General features: G+C 40.9%; 1 protein-coding gene across 2 annotated transcripts in view; it reads left to right on the top strand.

Moving 5' to 3' along the window:
- Nucleotides 1-21,914, top strand: part of Csmd1 (CUB and Sushi multiple domains 1) — a 1,522,453-nt gene that overhangs the window by 1,210,478 nt on the left and 290,061 nt on the right. For both annotated transcript variants that reach the window (XM_076913874.1, XM_034520246.2), the window contains exons 13-18: nt 1,935-2,117; nt 2,841-3,167; nt 4,800-4,994; nt 9,999-10,137; nt 12,812-12,999; nt 18,299-18,487. In XM_076913874.1, coding sequence (XP_076769989.1) covers nt 1,935-2,117; nt 2,841-3,167; nt 4,800-4,994; nt 9,999-10,137; nt 12,812-12,999; nt 18,299-18,487 — 1,221 coding nt within the window. The remainder of the gene's footprint in view (nt 1-1,934; nt 2,118-2,840; nt 3,168-4,799; nt 4,995-9,998; nt 10,138-12,811; nt 13,000-18,298; nt 18,488-21,914) is intronic.

The following is a 21,914-nucleotide window of genomic DNA, read 5'->3' as shown; positions in this document are numbered from 1 at the left end:
AGAGAGAGAGAGAGACAGACAAAGACAGAGAGAGAGAGAGAGAGACAAAGACAGAGAGAGACAGAGACAGACAAAGACAGAGGAAGAGACAGAGACAGAGAGACACAGAGAGAGAAAGAGACAGAGAGAGACAGAGAAAGAGGAGTGTCATCTAGCTTCTGTGAATCTCCATCACTAGGAAGAAAAGCATCATCTGTACAGAGGTGCCAAAACATTGCACTAGTCCCAATTCATTTTGAGCCAAATGAGTGGCAATGGCTTCAGATATGATCTAGTTTCTCTGTATGTCCCATCCTATTGTGAAAACTATTACCTGAATTTTATAAAGTAACAAATCAATTCATGTGGGTGAGTTACAGCAAAGAAAGGACTCCCTGCCATAGGTCCCAGGTGCTGTGTGATAGCACTCCTGGCTTTGGGATAGGTGAAAGTTCCTGATTTCGGGAATGATACATGCCAAAATTTTAGCCCTCAGTCACAATGATGTTAGCTCAGATACAGGGGTGAGTGGCGAGTGGCTACTGAGGGCTCTAAACACAACGTGAGATAAGTTTGGTTTGCCAGCTGCAGTAATTCAGATTCCTCATAACCCTGAAGATTTTGTCAGCTAATCAGGTCATCAGTGCCAATGTGGGATTTGGAGGGAGATTTAAGATCACAGATAGAAGTAGCATTTAGACAGAAAGGAAGGGGGATGTTTGAACAAGAAGGATCTGTAATGTCCAGCTACTTTCTCTCACCTCTGGCTGGGAATCATGTGAATCATCACATGGACAGACCACAGTGCTGATTTCTAACTTAGAAAACAGGGCTCGCATTGAATCAAGAAGCACCAGCAAATAGGCATTTGCAGGTGCTTAGCTCGAGACAGTCAGGGGCATCAATAGGGTCGAGGAGAAGGTGAAGGGATGAGACTAAACCAGTGAGGCCGTGGTGTGATCACACTGATAAAGAACACAGGGTAGACACAGATGTCACCACGATGGTTTTTCATCTACCTGACATGGGCTGAGAAGTGCGGAGGTCAGGGTAGGTGCAAAGACAGTAAGGCAGGGTGGGTGGTAATAGTTCTCTCTGGTGACCAGATTTGCATAGATGCTGTATGCCCTGAGGTGTTGTCTCAAAATAATAATTGTAGCTTTGTTGATTGTGGGGTGTGGGTTTATTTGATTATAATTGCATTTTGTAGATCCAAACCCGTTAATCTACTAATTATCAGAGTTTATCATAATATTTGAATAGCATTTCTTGGAGGTTTGCCTTGCCAGGTCCCTTGGGCTGCTGTTTTTATGCTTCCTCTTATAGGCTTTCTAGAATTCTGTCTGAGGGCACCATCTCATTTCTGCAAACATATTGCTGTCTCCATGTTCCACCTAAGATCAGAAGAAACAAGACTGTCTGTAAACTCTGTAGGTCTGGCGCATTTGTACTCTCCCTTCAATGCTGCGATGCTTTGAGGAAAGGGATCCAACTGTGTGTTTTCTTCTAAGATTGTAAACAGGTTCATTCTGCACCATCGTGTGTTTTAACATTTAGTTAAGAGGAAGAATATTCAAATGAGTTAGGCTGGTTTTAATATCCTAGGGGTTGTGAATGATCTTGCTTGCCTTGTTCATAGCCAGATGCATAGATTAAACCTAAATTAGAGTTTATGTCTTAGTCTTAGCAGTGGCAGATACGAGGCTGAAAGTGCTAGAAAGGGACATCTGCTGCCTGTGACACTTTCCTGAGCAGTACTTCTGCACAGCCATGTGCCCCTTTCATGCTGGATGTTATAATAGAATATTAGAGAAAACGAGAATCTCTTTGAAACTTTTTATACAACCAATGTTTGGATGCAGGAAAGGAGACAGCTCTTTTCTCTGTTAAAGTTTGCAGTCTAGCGTGCTCTCTAAGGGGTGTATTCGGTGGCTTGTTTATTTCCTTCTCCTCAGAAATCGAGAAGGGAGGCTGTGGGGACCCTGGCATCCCAGCCTATGGGAAGCGGACTGGCAGCAGCTTCTTGCACGGAGACACACTCACCTTTGAGTGCCAGGCGGCTTTTGAGCTGGTGGGAGAGAGAGTGATTACCTGCCAGAAAAACAACCAGTGGTCCGGCAACAAGCCAAGCTGTGTGTGTGAGTACTACCTGTGGGAGTTTGCATCAGTTGTGGAGAAAGGGAAATGTGCTAGAGAGGTGGCCTTGCAGGGAGCTCAGGGCTTCCTATTTCCTCACCCTGCTACAAACAACTTGATTCTGTCTGCTTGGTAAGAAATAGATGAACTCCCACCTACTTGGTTTTTGTTGGTTTGGTTTGGTTTGGTTTGGTTTTTGTTTTTGTTTTTTTTTGTTGTTTTTTGTTTTTTAATGATGGAGGCACTTAGCAGCATCTCCACCAAGAACGCACATAGACTTGATTACTTTAGACAGTGCCTGGATATGAGCTGGTTGTATAAGCCAGGCGATGGTAGTCATTTATAATTCAGTTAGAGAATCAACTAACTGAATATATGTTATACCACCTAATGTTTCAGCCATCAAACGTTAGGTATCTCATCCACAAAAAATAAGAAGTGGTTTAACTTATAAATAAATATAGCAACAGCATTTTTTTTTGGCCAATCTGATGGAATTGGTTTTAGAATACAATACACCGATACGATACTCAAGTATCAATAATCCTAGCTGCTCTTACAGGTGTGAAGGAGAAAACCTGGGCTCCAGCACACAGAGCTCAAAGTAGCTGTGTGATGATCCTCTGTCTGTAGGACAGGCATCCCAAGTTCTCTGGAGCTGAGTTCATATGACAGTGCTTTGGGTCTGTGTAAAACCATTTAAAACCATTTTCATATGCCTGCAGTTTCGTGTTTCTTCAACTTCACGGCATCCTCTGGGATCATCCTCTCACCGAACTATCCTGAGGAGTACGGCAACAACATGAACTGTGTATGGTTAATTATATCTGAGCCCGGGAGCCGGATTCACCTCATCTTCAATGATTTTGACGTGGAGCCTCAGTTTGACTTCCTTGCTGTCAAAGATGATGGGATTTCTGACATCACAGTCCTCGGAACTTTCTCTGGCAATGAGGTGCCTGCACAGCTGGCCAGCAGTGGACACATAGTACGCCTGGAGTTTCAGTCCGATCACTCTACCACTGGCAGAGGGTTCAACATCACCTACACCAGTGAGTGGGCCACACAAGTACCTCTTCCATACCCCACCGTGTTCACATGTATATGAGCTAATATGAGCTAAGAACTCAAGGCTGATGCTTCAGGCCTATAAAAATAGCAAAATTATATATCATCCTAGTGAACAAAAAGACATTGTTCTATGTGGCCTGTGCCTTAGATGACTAGAATTCTCACATAAATTCATTCTCTCTCTCTCTCTCTCTCTCTCTCTCTTTCTCTCTTCCCCCCTCTCCCTCTCTCTGTCTCCCTCTTTCTCTCTTTCTCTCTCTTCCTCTCTCTCCCTTTCCCTCTCCCTCTCTCTCCCCCCTCTATGTGTGTATGTCTCCCTTTCTCTGTCTCTGTGTGTGTCTTTCTGTGTCCTTGTCTCTCTGTCTCTCTGTCACTCTCTCTTCCTCTCTCGCCATTATTTCACTCATCTACCCATTTGCTATTCATTTCCCATGCAGACAGACAGACATACATACATACATACATACATACATACATACATACATACATTTATCCTTTATTATCTGCCTATTCAGCCCGCCAGCCATTTGTCCATTGATTCATCTGTCCATTCAATTATCCATTCATCTGTCCATCATTTCCCATCCATTTATTCTTCATTATCTATTCATCTATGCATCAGTCTATCCATTCATTCATTCATCAATCCTTCTTTCCATCTACCTAGTCACCATTCTTTCATCTATTCGCCTTCCTTTCATCCATTTACCTATTTATCCGCCCATTATTCCTCATATCCACCCATGCATACATACCTCTTTTGTTACCTATGGACCCTTCACCACCCATCCATCTCTCAATCCATTCTTCAGTAACCATTCATCCTTACTTATCTATCCATTCATCCTTCATTATCTATGCCTCTACCCACTCATTTATCCATCAGTAATTTTATCTACCTGCCCTTCAATCCATTCATCTTTCCATCCATCCAGCAACACATCTACCTAAAAATACATGCTCTAAAGAAGGATACAGGGTGGTAAAAACAAACTGATGGATCAGATATCAAGTCCTAGAGATGAGAATAATGGTACCTAGAGATACCTTGTGGATGTTAATCTGGCTGCTAACTTTGCTTCAGTTTCATCTTTTGAAACACATTTGAAATAATGAAGGAAAATGTGAGTTGACAGAACTTATACCTAGTAATGCCGGATTGTTCAGTGTATAGAATTTGGCCATACTTATTTTCATTGGTGTTAACAATTAAAGGATATAAGCTTAATATTCTAAATGGTATAAACAAATGTGACAGGTCTAGATCATATGATTTCTTCCCCAGATCACAAGGTTGGGCTTCAAGCAGTGCTCAAACAGGTCAGGGTCCTTCTGATCTCTCTGCTTACCATCCATGCTGTGTTCTTCCCCTCTTGTTGGAGCACAGCGAAAGTGAGTTCCACCATCAATATGCTGTGGAGGAGATAGATGAAGCCCATGTCATCCAGCTACTCCCTCTTTGTCCCACTACTCTCTTACACTGATATCTAATTGGTTTGCGGAATTTATCCATGAATGACACCATTGTTTTATAAATGTTTCCTTCATTTTCAGGGCATGAAATCAGTACTTAAGTATCTTTATTTTACTTACTTTTCTCTTCCATGTTACAGCATTTGGTCAGAACGAGTGCCATGACCCTGGGATTCCTGTGAATGGACGGCGTTTTGGAGACAGGTTTCTGCTGGGAAGTTCTGTGTCCTTCCATTGTGATGATGGCTTCGTGAAGACTCAGGGTTCTGAGTCCATCACATGCATCTTGCAAGATGGAAACGTCGTCTGGAGTTCTACTGTCCCTCGCTGCGAAGGTGAGCCTATAATCCAGTCTTTCAGAAAGACAGCAAACACACTCTGTTACCTTCCCCAGGGTTCCTTAACCCAGAAAAGTAGCTCAAATGTGAGAATTCTTTCTTTCAAGACTGTAACCTGGATGTCTAAGACCATGGTTTTGGTGAGGTTGGATCCTTCTGGAAAGTGTTTCCTGGTGCCTCCCAACCCAGGTTCCTGTGGCTACTGATATTCTGAGATACCCTTCATTTACAGACCATTAGTTTGCTTGTGGCTTTATACCTACTTGCTGTTTTTCTCTGTCTGTTTTTTTGTTCATTTCTTTGATAAGGCATATTCATAAATGATCAGAGCATCTCTTCTGTTTAAGTTTCACCAAACATCTCACAATGCCATCTCCAAATATGAGCCAATTCCAGGTCCTAAGGACAAGGGGATTGAGCAGATCAACGCTACGATTCTAATTGATTATTTGGGGATTATTATCACAGCTTATAGAAATATGAGCTAATGTTCTTCTTGCTGTGTCTTCATTACCTATGTAATGAAGCCAGAGGGAAACAGTGACATGGATAAAGAAGCAGCCTGGGAATATTGATTGTTTTCAGAATATTTTGTATCAGAGTATGCTAACATCTTAGTGGTCACAACCTTCCACTTACAAAGAGCTAAGAAGCATTTTCTTTACAGGACTATCTTGTGTAAACAGCCAAGAAATAGAAATTCAACAGCAAAATCAATATGACATGATCAGCAAAGTGTGAAAAGTGTTAATAAGGTAGATTACTGTTAAGTCTGGAGGAAAAACCTTGGTGTCTCCTGGCTGTGATATCCAGGATAGAAATGATGACAGCATCCCAGAGTAAATTTAGACTGTGATCTGCAGTTCCTTTTGTCTTTTGAGCCATGATCTGTATTTTTAGAATAATATAATTGATCTGTATTTTTAGAATAATATAATAACACCACAAAATAGTCTGACAACAATAAATGGTGTTTCTGAAGAATATTCTTTGCACAAATAAAGAAACAAAGACTTAGAAACAAGGAAAGCTCAAGCCATGAGGTTTGTTTGGGTAATTAATTTGTATCCAAATACCAGGGCTCAGCTACCACTGAAAACATTGTCATATCAAAATAACATTACTGAAACCTTATCATGTGAGAGAACAAATCACACAAAACTGTGGGTGCTAATGAAACCATTTAAAACGTAATCTTGCCACCTAAGTACCATGTGAACACATATAATGAGTCATGATGTACCATGGCTGGGAACATCTAATAAGTAGTAACTCACGTTAACAAAATGTTCAAACGCATTACGAGCTATTTGATAATTAGGGATATAAGAAACTATTTTCCTTTGCTCACTACTTCTCCTGTTTTTCTAATGCTAACATTTTTCTTTTTAGTAAGTACATAGAAAAGGGTTGTGTGAATTGAAGGTCACTTCCCTATCCGACTCTCTCGACCTGCAGAGCAGAAAGGAGCATGGCATAGTGTCACGAGTCTTGTGACTCACAGGAGAATTAAGCTGACTCTGACTCGATGTACGGATTAAGCTGCTGAGAGGCAACCAATAGCACAGTGACCTAGTCCTGCCCCACTCTACCTTCATAGTTGTTCTTTGGTATTTTAGCTGGCAGTGTGTCTAGCTAGTCAGGATGGATTTATCCTGCCCTAGTCCCACTAGAGTCATTCCTTTATGAATTAAAAAAAATTAAGATTTTTTTATACACATGTAGTACATTTTCATCAAGTCCACCTTCATTCCCTTTCCTATACTTTTATGCCCCACCTACCACTTTTCTGTGGCAACTTTTGTACTCCTCTTCTTAAGCCTACCAACTCCACTGCCTGTGTGTGCATCTGTGTAGGGCCATGTATTGGAACATGGGTAGGCTCAGGGATAGAATATATCTAACCAGGTGCTGGTCTTTGCCTCTTTGGGATCTGGTAAAGTTCAGAACACTGTTCTAATTTCTTCCATGAATTGCCTACCATGTTGACAAACTTTGGATAACACCAACAGGTATAAATGGATAACATGAAAGACCAGAAAATGAAACAAATTTCACTACAATAAGAATTTTGATCTACCAAACACATAGCATGTAAAATTTGCATGTCACATTTTATAATATGTTGAGGCATAGCAGTTTTTAATCCATCAGAAACATGTAAATTCACCTCTGCAGGCTCATGTGTTGATGACATGGGCAATCCTGTTTGCAGACACTGCTCTAGCTAAGCATTTCTGGTGACTTTGAAGCATGAATGATTTATTGACTATGATGTTTAAGATAACAAGGCTCTAGCCTCTGCCCACAATTATCTTGTGCCTCTGTGGGCAATAGACTGTAGGGATGTGTTGTAAGCTGAAGGTGAGCATTTGCCTGAGGACAAGGAGAGTAAATGGACTGGATCAGGCAGGGATGAGAAGCCTGGGATGAGAAGGCTGGGATGAAAGGGGAAACTGTCCGTCACATTAAAAGTTGGTGGAGAATTCTTCTTTCTTTGGGAAGAGCCAGGCCCAACCCATGAAGTAAGATGCAAACTCTATCTGGGGTTGTTTGACAAAGAGAGAGGAAGGGGAATAAGTGACAGAGTCTGGAAGTTTTCCTACTCCAGGAAACCCAATTACTGTTTGCAAATGAGTCTCTGACAGGGCAGGTGTATACTCTGATAATAGTTGAATAGAGTTCCCAATCACTGTGCCTGCTGAAATAGAATAAAGCCCACCTTTCAGATAGATGTGAATCGGGAAAGAAGAAAGGACTTGAGTAACAATAGCACATGCTGCCTAAGAGGGATGTGAAGAATGCCACACTCCTGATAGACTGTGAAGATGCTCTCATTCCTTACAGAATGTACAGTCTCCCAGTCCCCTTACAGAATATGTTGTCTTCCACCCCCTTACAAAATGCACAGTCTCTCGTGCCCCTTACAGAATATGCAGCCTCTCACTCCCTTTAAAGAATATGTAGCCTCTCATTCTCCTTACAAAATAGACAATAGCCTTATACAATAGTCTTATACAAAGAACCCTTCAGTCTCATAGAACACTCCTGTTCCTTTTATTTCTCCAGGATGGCCTTTGTTGTTGTTGTTTGTTTTTGGTTTTTTGTTTTTTGTTTTTGTTTTTTGAGATAGGGTTTCTCTGTTTAGCCCTGACTGTCCTGGAACTCACTCTGTAGACCAGGCTGACCTGGAACTCAGAAATCCACCTGCCTTCCCCCCACCCCTTCCCCCAGTGCTGGGATTAAAGGCATGAGCCACCACAGCCTGGCTTTCCAGGATGGACTTTTAACATAACCTACATTGTTAGCTACAAAGCAAAGGTAAACAAGTTAAACTGAAAGAAAGCCACGTGGTTTTTTATATTTGAATTAAAGAACCACAAGTAGTATTAAGAATAACACACACACACATATATATATGTATATATATATATATATATATTGGAAGGCGCCCTCTGATTTGACTGTGAGTCATGAGAAATCTGGACTCCAGGTCCCAGCCCATCTAGAACCATGCACAGCAGAAATCTTTCGGTTAGGAAGAATGTGGGGCACACACACAGAAGTGAGGCCACACACTCAGATGTGAGATTGTCCACTGAGATGTGAGGAAACATACCTAGACATAAGCAAACACATGCAGACATCAAAGAGAACACCCAGTCTCGAGAGAGGACACCCAGATGTAATGGGAGCTGCCCAGGTTTGAGGCAGCACACCAAAGCCACACTCAAACTATAGTATTTGCAGGCCTCGAAGGAAGGACTGAAAGATAAGAATCTGGAAAATGACTCCTCAGATTAATAAGATAAGGACAAAAACAATAGGAGGGTTAAGCTAACAAAAGCCAACACTAAAAGGTAATTCCAGGTGAGCATGAGAGAGTTCCTTGTTGGTGTCACTAAGAAGAGGCCCCAGCATTCCTAATAGAGAAACTGTGGACAGGGGAAATAACAGTGACAGATTCACAAGAGACGAACATTACCGAAGTAGCAACATAACTTCAGACAGATAGGCTTTTACCACAGATCATTCTGGCACATCCCTAGATGCCAAGAACATCACACTTGTTAACCATGTGGCCTCTAAGCAGTTTTCTCTGTGCATTACTTCAGCCTCTGCCCTGCACCCTTCCCTGTGACTCAATGGCATTTGAAAAACTCCCAGGTATTGTGGGGAAAATATTTGAATACAAAACATAAACTCTAGAATGACAAAATTAAAAATAAAGCTAAATAACAAAGTCCTTATGAAATTGACAACTTTTCCTGCAAAGTATAAACTATCAATAAGAACCCCCCCCCCAGTAGGATATATACACAAATTATCCAAGAAAATATTCTCTAGGCACTCTTTCAGACCATAAGGATCCCTAATCTTAACTTGCATTTACCAATTGCCCTTTTCTATGTAACAGGTCATTTTGTGGCCAAAGTCCTCAAAAGAATCAACACTTTGCTTAATGAATTAGACAGCCCTGGTTGTGATTTCTAACATTCACCCACAATTACATGCCATCGGCAAGTAATTATACCAAGGAGATCACCTTGGCATGCAAGTAATTATACCAAGGAGATCACCGTGGCATGCATCTGCAGAGTCACACGCCACCTCAGAGCATTCCATTTTAGACTTGAGATGGTTTTAAAGTAGATGTGGATGTGTGGGATGTGGGCGATAATTGCATGCACCTCAGCAGAGTGAAGGTGATTGGCAAATATCGTCCCACAGCTCATTTGACACAGATACCTCACATATATCCAGGGTATTATAGTAGAAAATCATACTGGGTCTAACTTAAAAAAAAAAAAAAGTTCAGCAAAAAGGTGGAATATACCTGTTGACTTCAGCCCTTATGTTTTCCTGAGGAAAGAGTTCTGTTTGATGTAAACCTTGATTTCCACCGATGACCATACAACACCCACCCCTAGTAAGAGGCTGTTGTGGTGTGTCTTCCTAGATTCGACTTTTTTCTTGACAGATGTGTATGTCCTCTTCCAGCTCCATGTGGTGGGCACCTGACGGCTTCTAGTGGGGTCATATTACCTCCAGGATGGCCAGGATATTACAAAGATTCTTTAAATTGTGAATGGGTCATTGAAGCAAAACCAGGACATTCCATCAAAATAACATTCGACAGGTAAGGCCACAACCATTGCTTTGGTACCTAGAGTCACAACTATACTTCTTTTGTTAAGGAAATAGAGCTTAGAGCATGAATACCCTCCAGTCCCCAAGAAGGATCACTGAACAAGGACCAGGGCATGAGAACATGCCCATGCTGTTCTCATGGTCCAGTGGGCATTCTCTAGTTTTGGGCAGGCATAGTAGCACCTGGAGGCAGCCAAAAGTTGTAGAGCCAGAAGCAGAGTCACTGCAGTAGACTGAGAGCCTACCTAGCATCGTGAGCCACCATGACCGGGACACAGTTATATGACTTAGCAATCTGAACATGTTTTTAATCTGCAAAAGTAAGGACACTGTTTGAATTCTAGCATGAGGCGAAAAAAAAACCTGTACAAGAAAGCTAAGGGTGCATCTTTGCATCTTTGCTTAACAGCTTCAGTTTCCTGAGGGCCTTGACAATTTGTACTCTAAGTTATAATACGTCTAATCCTTGTCTCAAGATGTATGGCATTTTTTTCTTTGTTTTCCAATAATTCAAAATATCAGGACTAGACATTCTTAAGGAAGTTGTTGAGCTATCATTACAAGTTAGATTTTTATTCATAATTATCCGCACCTCTGTTGGGTGACCCTACTTTTTAGTAGGATAATCCATCCTAAAAAGGGGGGATGGCTTACACTGGTGAGTCACCCTGCAAGTCGCCTTAATCATTGAAAATAACAGTAAGTGTTCAATATGTGAAATTTGATTTCCAACAAATTCTTACACTTCAGTTATTGGGAGAAAACTGAATTTAAACACCCCATGATCCCAGTCACGGGTCAGATTCATATCATTTAGTAAAGTATTAATTTTATGGTCTCATTTGACCATCAAGTTTCAGTTGCTTGAAGAAAGATTCATGTTAAAATTTCCTTAGTATGATATTTTCAGAATTGTCTTGGTGTAATATTGTAGTAAATTCTATTTGAGGGGCTAATATTCTTGGGAATTTTAGATATTGAACTGAGATGCAGTCAGTGCTTAGCTCTTCAAAGCTGAACGGCATGAAGCTGTTTTAGTTTATTCTTGCTTCGTAGCTGATACTACATCTGCAGAAATAAGGTTTGTATTCTCCACAGATGGGTTGGCCATATAAAGATGCCAGGCTGCCAAGTCATGATAAGCAATGAAAGTTTGTAGTTTTTATTGTGTGTTTTTATTAGTCTTCACTGCCATAGCTAAAGGTCACATGAAAGAGTTTTCTATGAAGATTCAAGATCCAAATGTACAACTCCATGCTCATGTAGACCTCTGGAATTTGAACTCAAATATCTGGTATACTACAGCATCCTTAGAACAGGTGTTAAAAGTAATAAAGTCAAAGTGGTCACTACCAGTCCTGAGTCCACCAGCCTAATGTGCTGTTCTGGTCCAGCCATCTGAGATACATTGTTTGAATTTCTCTATATAGAAGACCAGAGCTCAGAGTGGCAGCCTCATTTGCTCAGAAAACATAACATTATTGTCCCTTTGCAGAGGAACACCCACATTGATGATGAACAGGGCAGTGTTGTTAAATGAGGCTCAGCATCCTTTTGCTGTTGTGGAGCCGTACAAATAAACTGAGCTGGTTCCCTGGCTCTCTTCTCTTCCTAGCAATAGTCTGAGCCCAGCATGGGAATGGTGGCCCAGCTTCTGAGACACATTTGGCTCAGTTGCCGAGTGAGTCAGAGTCAGGCAATGCTGAGATATTCCCTCAGAGCCAAAGAGTCGCTTGGAAACCGAGTTAGCTCTTGGAGGATGAGATGGGTCTATTTAAGAAATTATCTCCATGCCCAGAATGGTGCCATCATTGCACCAAGGGGATCTGGGTGCCTCAGCTTTATATAAATATAATTGCAGGCTGGATTCACTGGAAGTACAAGCAGAATTAAACACTATCTGGAAGCTGTTCTGGCTTTCCCAAATTGTTATGGCATCATTGAGCTTGGGAAGTAGCAGCTTGCTCAGCGTTGGTCCCTCAAGGGTTGGTGTGAATAAAAAAAGCACAGTGTGGTTTTCAGGAATAATATTTAAATATCATATGCTGTGAAGTCCCTCTTTCCTAAAGGGAGCAGTTCTCCTCAGTATGTCTACTTCATGACGTCTATCATATGTTACCCAGAAGATTGTAAAAATAGTGCAAAGTACATAAACAGAGACTACTTCAATACAGAAGGTGGTATTGTATTAGTATATCACCACCTTTCTGTCTTAATCTGCCACCTACCCGTCTATTATATGTCCATCCATCACCTATCATTTATATTATCTACTTATATCTACATATCTATTATCTAGTTACCTAAATCACATCTATTATATATAATGTATATAAAAATATATTACATGTACATAAGCTGTTTATTATTAATCATCTTCATAACATATGGCCATCATCCAGTTTTCTGTTCTCTATTATCTACCTGTCTAAGAATTTATGTAGTTCACAGTACTTTTCTTTCAGAGGAAGATAATGACCTTCATTCGAGCCTGATGTTTTACAGACAGAAAGTAGATATGGTAGCAGGTTCACAATGTGCTTATAGTAAACAGAACAACCTACACATGTTTCAATCCCCTTATTCACTTGAAGTTTTTCTTAGGAGTAACACAGTTGGGACAGGCATGGAAGTTGACATGACTCTGCATGGCTTTTCCCTAGGTTCCAGACGGAAGTCAATTATGATACACTGGAAGTACGGGATGGGCCAACCAGCTCATCCCCGCTGATTGGAGAGTACCATGGCACCCAGGCACCACAGTTCCTCATCAGCACTGGCAACTACATGTACCTGCTCTTTACCACTGACAGCAGCCGGGCTAGTGTTGGCTTTCTCATCCACTATGAGAGTAAGTGAACCGCGGCTGGCACCCAGGGCAGGACACTATACCTCCAAGTGATAGGGGTACATGTGCTTGCCTTCAAGTGGGAAGACAAATAGGAGAATTCCAAGGGCTATCTGACTGTCAATCAGTTTCAACTTGTCTCCTACAGAGTGTTCTGGAAAGTGGAAGATTGCCTTATGTTCCCTAATAGATACTGATTTCCTATTACGACATAAAATGATAGTATCATTAAATGATGAATTGTAGTTTGTTAGTACACAATGCATTAATATATTATATTATATTATGGCATTATTTTATTATTTATATTATTATTTATATATTTTAGATAGATAGATAGATAGATAGATAGATAGATAGATAGATAGATAGATAGATAGACAGACAGATAGGCTGGAAGTAATACAGGGTGTTTTCCTGAAGCAGGCTCATGAGCTTTGAGTGGCGTCCATTGCCAGGGTGCTGTGCAGAACATTCTGTTCTGTGAGTTCATGTGAATGGGTTTTCCAGGGTGGTGAACATTAGATCAGAGGTTGCAAGGAATTAAACCCCAGCTGTGCTTAGTGAATGCCAAGTAATTGCTGTGAACACTTAACTGTCACTAGTAGATCCAGTGAGCTCAGCAGACCAGGCTGTTTTCTTTCCAACTTGGCTTTGAGTTTCAGATTTTGAAGCTGAGAAGGTGACACTGTATCATGTTATAGCCATATGTATATAAATATACTTTGGGTGTTTACCAGGGGCCTTCCTTATACGAGGGGGGCTTCCTCATAGGAGGGGGCGTCCTCATACAAGGGGGGCTTCCTCATAGGAGGGGGGGATTCCTCATAGGAGGAAGGCTTCCTCATACGAGAGGGGCTTCCTCATAGGAGGGGGCGTCCTCATACGAGGGGGGGCTTCCTCATAGGAGGGGGGGGCTTCCTCATAGGAGGAGGGCTTCCTCATACGAGAGGGGCTTCCTCATAGGAGGAGGGCTTTCTCATACGAGAGGGGCTTCCTCATAGGAGGAGGGCTTCCTCATACGAGAGGGGCTTCCTCATAGGAGGAGGGCTTCCTCATACGAGAGGGGCTTCCTCATAGGAGGGAGGGCTTCCTCATACGAGAGGGGCTTTCTCATAGGAGGAGGGCTTCCTCATACGAGAGGGGCTTTCTCATAGGAGGGGGGCTTCCTCATAGGAGTTGCCCTTTGAGAAACCCAGACTCAAACCAAACAAAGCTCCCATAGCTCTCACTGAAAGTTCTTCACAGAAAAACCAAGTGAAGAGTGAGGCTGGCAGAAGCTGGCTGCAGCCCCAAATGGAGCAATGGCTGTGTGGAGCAGGAGGGTTAAGGGTGTTATTATTTTGAGCCTTTTCTCAACAATGAATTGCTCCATTTTACTGATAGCTATTTATTACACATACACACCATTCTATAAATGCACGAATGGGATATTTGCATCCTCTTTAACCTATTCCTGCCTCCTCTCCTTCTCTACCATCCACTCTGCTTACCTCTGTCCAGAAAATCTACTACTCAACTGTAGTGGCATTCTGAATGCATTTCATTATGTTTTACATATATAAACAATTGGAAGTGTACAATTAGAAATATTTTTCATTAAAATGAATGATACTAAGTTCTAACTTTGGTACCCAAAAGATTGCCAATTAATTAATTAAAACTTAGTTGTGCTAAACATGTATGTATGTATATGTGTATGTATATATACATATATTTATACATGCACTCATGCACACATCAACACACTCACATGTGGTGAGCCATCTGAAGAGATTGCTCAGTGTTTAAGAACACTTCCTTGTCCTTGCAAAGGACAGTTCCCAGCTCCACATCTGACTGTTCACAGCTGTCAGTAACTCAAGTTACAGTGTCTAACATCCCATACTCTTGAAGTCTTTGTGTATCTCTTATATATGGCAAATATCTACACACACATAATATATTTACATATATTTATACATATACATAAAAAACAAATAAAATTTAAGAGTTAAGATATTTGTTCTCTTCTATCTTTTTGTGTCTGATTATATCTTTTTGGAGGGAAGGTGTACATGTAGACACCTTAGCTGTCCAGATCTGGGATTAACAGCTGACACAAAGCAGGACTCACATCAAAACACATGGGAATGTGAACAACGCACATAGTTTTATAGTGATGACTATAATAACAGTCACCTGTCTTCACTCACCAAGGCATACATGTTCATTGCCACCTCTTCACAAAGGTCATGTACTAAAAAGAAGTGTGTTTGCATCATATTTAGGTCAAATATCAGCACTTGTATGTTTCAACTGAGAAACAGAGCAAAATCAAAATGTATCACTCCTCTCAAAAAAATACCCACTGCTCTGTCTTCTCCTTATAATGTGAGTTTGAGACCAGGGAGGGTGAGGTACAGCTCTGTCTGTAGATTCTTCTATGTGTGTACATCAAGCCTGATCAACACCAATCTTAGTGCATTCTTGCAAGACTGGCTTTATTGCTCTCTGTGCATCCAGTGTGTGCTTTCCCACCTCCCAGTTTTGTGGGAATTCCTGGACTAGCCTGGCTTGAGGATAAAATTCAAGACTGTAATTCTATCAAAATCCACACATGCATAGACACATGGCCACACACACACACACACACACACACACACACACACACGCCCATGTATATATGTAGACACACATACACATGCATACCCCAAGATAGAAACACAGTTTTTTCATATTTCTCAAGTCACATCTGTACTACTGTTTATTGATTTCTTAAAGAAAAAACAAAATAACAACAAACAGAAACAAAAACAACAAAAAACCCAAGACAAAACAAAAATCATCATGACCTAATTTATCTGTATCCAGTATAGTTTTCTTGGTGTTTCTAAATTTATTGCTGAATGATCAACAGAAAATTCTGTTTTGTTTTTGCTTAAAAGTCTTATATTTTAAGCAAATTTTGTATGGAAACGGGGTTTTGTTATAAATCTTGAATTTTACTGTTAACGTTCCTCATAAAACAAATTTTCTAATGCTATATGAAGCCATCATCCCATGGCTGATATGAAGCCATCATTCCCATGGTCATTTCTGCATTAGCAATGTGCAAGCATGTTGCTTAAGTTATGGCTATGAGTGTCAAAACTGTTTCCATAAAAATGGAGGAAATGTATGTCTGTGTGTGGGGGTGAGAGAAGAGTTGGTGAACAGAGACTGAAAAGGACAGGAGGAGGAAGGGCATTGGGAAGAGAAGAGGAGAGGGTAGGGAAAAGAGAGAGAGAAAAGTGAGAAAATGAAGGAAAATAAAGGGTTGGGAAGGGAGGGGAGGAAGGGAAAGGAAGAAGAGAGAAGAGGAGAGGGGGAGGAGAGGGGAGGGGAGGAGGGGTAAGATGAAGACAGAAGAAAATGAGAGGAGGGGAGGAGAAAGGCATAAGGACAAGGGTCAGACTTTTGCAGACTGGTGCTCACCATTGACGGTCCTGCTCACATAACTTGCCATAGGGCAGTGGGTGTTGCTCTGCTTTGTACCTATGGAAACCCTGGCTCTTTGTTTTTAAAGACTTAGAATGACCATTTAAGAAAAAATAAGTACTGATAAAAATAATGCAATTGTTTTCAATTTGCTTTTTGCCCAATCATTGTTCAGCCTCCTCCAAATTTTAAAAATGTGATTGAAAGTCCATACTGTGTTTTATCTGGGGAGGCTCGGGTCACAGTCTATGAGTCCTAAATTTTCCAACCCCTAAGTTCACCAATTTCCCAGACTGCCCAGGGCTTATTCATTTGCTCAGTTGTTAACTCCAAGAGCTCTCTCAGGATGAGAACACCCCATCCATCCTATGACAGGAAAAGCACATGGGGTGAGCCCGGAAGAGATCAAAGTATGGTGTACTCCATCAGATAATATGGAGGCCTGAGGAGGTTCTCCAGGAGGTAGAGTCTACAGGTATGACTGAAGGGATGGCTAAACTTCTTCTCAACTTGTGTGCCTGTTGGCTAGACAGAATTGATACAGTAATTAAGACACCACAGGGGTAGGCAGAATGGTCCTGATGCTAGAAAACTACTGTGGATAACAGAATAGTCCTGATGATATGCCCAGGGTATATAATCAGGATGGTCTTAACCCTCAGGGAACTTGCACTGAGAGCAACCAGGGTGATCCCATAGTGTTCATGAAACACCCATGGACAATAACCAGGATGCCCATGACTCCCAGGAAATATCCACCAAGTATATCAGAGTGCTGCTGAGCCTTGGGAAAGACCCAGTACTCACATGCTGTCCTTCAGCAGCTAGCCTCTCTGTGGCCTGCCAGTTCTACCACTTTTGGGTCACAGTCTTCTGTACTACTAGGGCCACGTTATTATTGTTTAAATAGTTACTCTGGATTATATGAATCACTTGTTTAATCACATAAAATAAAACCTATCTCTACTAGTCACCTCACTCCACTAAAGTCCCATCAATCAGACCCAGGATCCAGGAGGTCAATGTTGGACCCATGAAAGTCTGAACACCAGACTTTTCATTTTATGATCACAGTCTATGCCTGAGCTTACTTCCAGAAGGGAGAACTGTAAGGGAGTTTTCACTCCAGTAACTGCACAAATATGGCAATGATATTCCCTTCCCTGATTCTCATGTTCTTGAATAGATTATTCTAGAAATGACAAATATAAAGCAGGACAGAAAGCCTCATGATGAGGTGACCTACTTCCTTTTATACACCAGCTTATCTAGTGGCATAGGCAAGTGGCAGATGACGCAGAGATTTTAAAACTGTAGATTTTAGACTTATATTCTACAGTTAAAACTGTACAATATAGTTTTAGAAACTCACTCTCAGGCAGCTGTAAGCTGCATTTTATGTGTGTGCTTGCCTGTATGCGTCCGTGTATAGGAGCACGGCAGTGAAGCTGCCAAAACCTAACTGGAATGCAAACAATAAAAGCAAGGAGAGTGGAGGATTAAGACCTAGCTTTGTGTTCTGTTAACAGTCCATTGATTTTTCTGGGGAACAAAGGTAAAATTCAAAGTCTTCGATGAATTATTCAAGGTTGTACCATTTCTCTATGACCTAGAGAGGAACACAGGACTTTTTTTTTTAATTTGAAAAACAAGGTCAAGTATTTAGAGACATTGCTTTTCACATGAATGACTATTGGATATTAAATGATCAATTTAGCAATGAAGTGTTCACTTAGATAATTCCCTGGGTCTGTGCGTATCTGGGAATATATTATGTTATAGCACTTATTCTTTCAGTTACCCAGAAAGACCTTTCAGTCTTTTGTACTCTCTGCACATACAGGCGTGACTCTTGAATCCGACTCCTGTCTGGACCCAGGCATCCCTGTAAATGGTCATCGACATGGCAGTAACTTTGGTATCAGATCTACAGTGACTTTCAGCTGTGACCCTGGATACACACTCAGTGATGACGAGCCCCTCATCTGTGAGAAGAATCATCAGTGGAACCATGCCTTGCCCAGCTGTGATGGTAGGTGGAGCCCAGGCAGGCAGAGCTAAGCTATGCACCACAAAGACATGTAGAGATGAGAGGACATGTGAACATGTGGGCCACTGTGCACCACACCTAACATGATCCAACGTGACCAGAGAATGTGTTCCCTTTAGAAACTGTCCTCTTAAAGCATAGCACATTTGAAGGTTTCTCACCAGTATTATTCTATGAACTGGGATAAATCTTTATTAACATTGAAAAATCTGGTCTACTTTGCATCATTACTGACAAACATTGAGACTGAGAGAACTCACATATGTGTTTCTATAAGTGTTTATTTATAGAAGGCCTGAAAGACTTGGTGCTTTATTTAAACATTCCAGATGGTCAAGCCTCATTCTCTTCTGACTCAAGTGGCCCAGGTCCACATACAGAGTTTTCTCAAAGCTAACATACATTGTCCCACTGACCTCTGACCTTTCCCAGAGTACCTCTGCTGGGCCTGTGTGCCTCCAGATAGCCTTTCAGATCATCTATGTGTCATCATTCATCTTTCCTTCTGTTCTTATCCACTCTGTAAATAGATGGTAGATTACTGTATGTCACTTTTTCTCTCAATTTTACACTAAAAGTTAGATAAATGCTTTGTGTGTGATCTCTTGGACCTCCTTACTCATGCATATGCCTTGTTGTAACATTATTTCTTTAGAAAAGCATGTAGGTATATGAAAAATTAATACTTAAATGTGAGTTATATACACATGTAATTTCAACCTCCTTTCCTTTTTCCAAACTGTGGATACTCCTTTTAATGTGTTATATGTGTAATAAGCAGCTCATTTCTCTCAAAATAATAGATACAAATAGCATGATCTTGGGAAAGTTGTGTTTTCAGTACTGTCAAGGACTGGTAATCCTTGACCTTTGCACCAGAGTACTGGCTTAACTAGTGCATGGTACATACAGATAAGAAGTGGAACACTCCAGGTAGATGAAGGCCTTTACAGGCAAACACATAGAAGTAGTGGGAATTCTGGACTCTGAACAGAAATGGGGAGGGAGCTGCTTACACACCTGTGGTGTTATCTAGTAAGACGGCACAAAGGATGGGCAATTAGGCATGATGGCCTTCTTCAGGAAAATCACATATTGTTCATTATTGGCAGAAAACAGCTGAGACAGTGTTCTTTGATGCTGCACATTGCAATTATATTGTCATCTACCCCTAAGGTCACCATCTTTATTTGGTTGCTTGTTTTGTTCTGAGATAAGATCTTGTTGTTTAGGCCATCCAACCCCAATCCTGCAGCCTTCCCACCTCAGCCTCCAGGGTACTGGGCCATGTTGTTGGGACTGCAAACGTTTCCACTGTGGCTATGAGGAATTGAAGAGTCAAATCTTAGGACTGTGTGGTGACTGGCATGTCCTTGTCCACCAGCGGACAGTCACCACATTGTCACCACATTGGTTAGTCAAGGCACCTGGCTGTATATTGAAATGATGCTTCCCAGTGAAAGGCTCTGCTTGCTCCATTTGAGTTGACATTCTGAGGTGGATTCTTCTCAACTGAATCACCGGTGCTGTGTAAAATGAATGTAGAGGCTGGAAATGACTTAGAAATGCAGTGTGACTCAGCTCTACTACAATGGCCCAGTGATCAGTAATTGGCCTGTTACAAATGACATTTTCTAGAGAAAATGAAAGTACATTAAACTTAGACATTTTGTCTTTTGTCTTCCAAGTCAAATTTATGCAAATTTGAAATCTGATACATCTAAGGCGATCCCTAATGTGATTTGTTATGCCACATTGTAGCACCTATTCAGGACTTAAAAAGCCTACAATGAAAGGTTATTAATAAATCTTCACATTTCCAGAGAGTTTCACATTTAGCATGAGAGTTTTATTTAGTCGTGGCTGTTTACACTGAGCTCTGAGAATCTCCTTGCCCTTTCTAATCTCACACAATCTCTTAAGTCTCACAGGTTTTATATCGCAATAAACCACATCAATAGGAAATGTAAACCTCTAAAAATTCATAGTTCTCAGCAAGAGAAAATAAATTAGAATTAATTATAATATTTTATCTCACCTGAAAAAAATAAACCTTTTCTTTCTCCAAGTACTACATTTGTTCCTTTTTAATGCCATTGTTAGCACACTACAATTTTAAAGGAATAAATTGAGCATTGGAGGCATTATCTGCCTTTTATTTGATAAAGGACAAATGCATGGATCATTTTAGAAACGCTGTTATTAAATATTTTGGCAAACTGTTTATTCTTTCTGCAAACCTTTATTGCAAAACAATTATGTTCATTGCCTCCTAACAGTTAACATCAGCATAACATTTTACATAGCTTTAAATTCACACACTGAAGCAAGTGAAGAAAGAAAAATGACTAGGAATAGGAAATGAAAAAATAATAAATACTACTTACAATGTGCAGTCTTGAGAGGCCTGGGAGGCATCTTTCAAACTCTATCTTCCTGAAGAGACTTGATTCTGGAGAAATAATTTGATTCAAGGCAAATGAAATAAAAGAGGGGGAAAAAAGGAGAGTGTGGGGCTCAGGGTAAACACTAGTTGCTGTGATTGGAGGTATGAAACACAGTTCAAGGTGTTTAACACTAGTCTCTGGACATGGTCAGAACACAGAGCAAATACCTCAGCATCCCACAGCAAAAATTCTTCATCTCTGATAGTGGAAACAATTGTGGATGTGTCTTAGACGTTCTCGATTTCTAAATGTGGGCAGTCCTAATTTAACATTGCCTTAAACTTCAGGGCATCTTTCCAATATTTCTTTTGGGAATATGAGTCCAATGTAAATAAATAAGTAAATAAGGAGACATAGTCAGTGATTTCTGTTAACCATAGAAAGGCCATGAGTCATCCTGCAATGGAGAAAAACTGAAATACAGCTCTGCTTACTTAGTATCATACCCATCACACACACACACACACACACACACACACACACACACACACAGAGAGAGAGAGAGAGAGAGACAAACACATAGACACACACACACACACAGACACAAATCTACAAATCACTAAAAAGGAGAAACGGAAGAAAAAATGAAGCATAAGAATTTGTGTTTCATGCAGAATTTTTTCAAGGAAGACACTAGTATAAGACCTTAGAGTTCAGTTAGATCAAAAGACCAAAATATAGCAGCTAAAACATGAAAATCAGGCCAAGCTCTTTAGCTTGGTGGTAGAGCGTGGGTGTATCACATGTAAAGCCCTGGAGTTCTTCTGTAGCATCACATGCAAAGGAAAGCTGAACTGGGCATATGGACATCAGCAGAAGTACCACATATGAGGCATGACGTTGAGGCATAAGACAAAGCAAAGACACAAAGTATGCTCATAGAGTAGGCAGGGAGAAATAACTCAAGAAAGAGGCTGTGTGGATTTGAGGGTCTTCAGCTTCTCTGGGTACTACAGGATAGC

The sequence above is a fragment of the Arvicanthis niloticus genome, chromosome 16 (genome assembly GCF_011762505.2).
Source record: "Arvicanthis niloticus isolate mArvNil1 chromosome 16, mArvNil1.pat.X, whole genome shotgun sequence".
Taxonomy (NCBI): domain Eukaryota; kingdom Metazoa; phylum Chordata; class Mammalia; order Rodentia; family Muridae; genus Arvicanthis; species Arvicanthis niloticus.
Note: the sequence above shows the minus strand (reverse complement) of the source record. Positions and strands in the feature narration are given on the sequence as shown.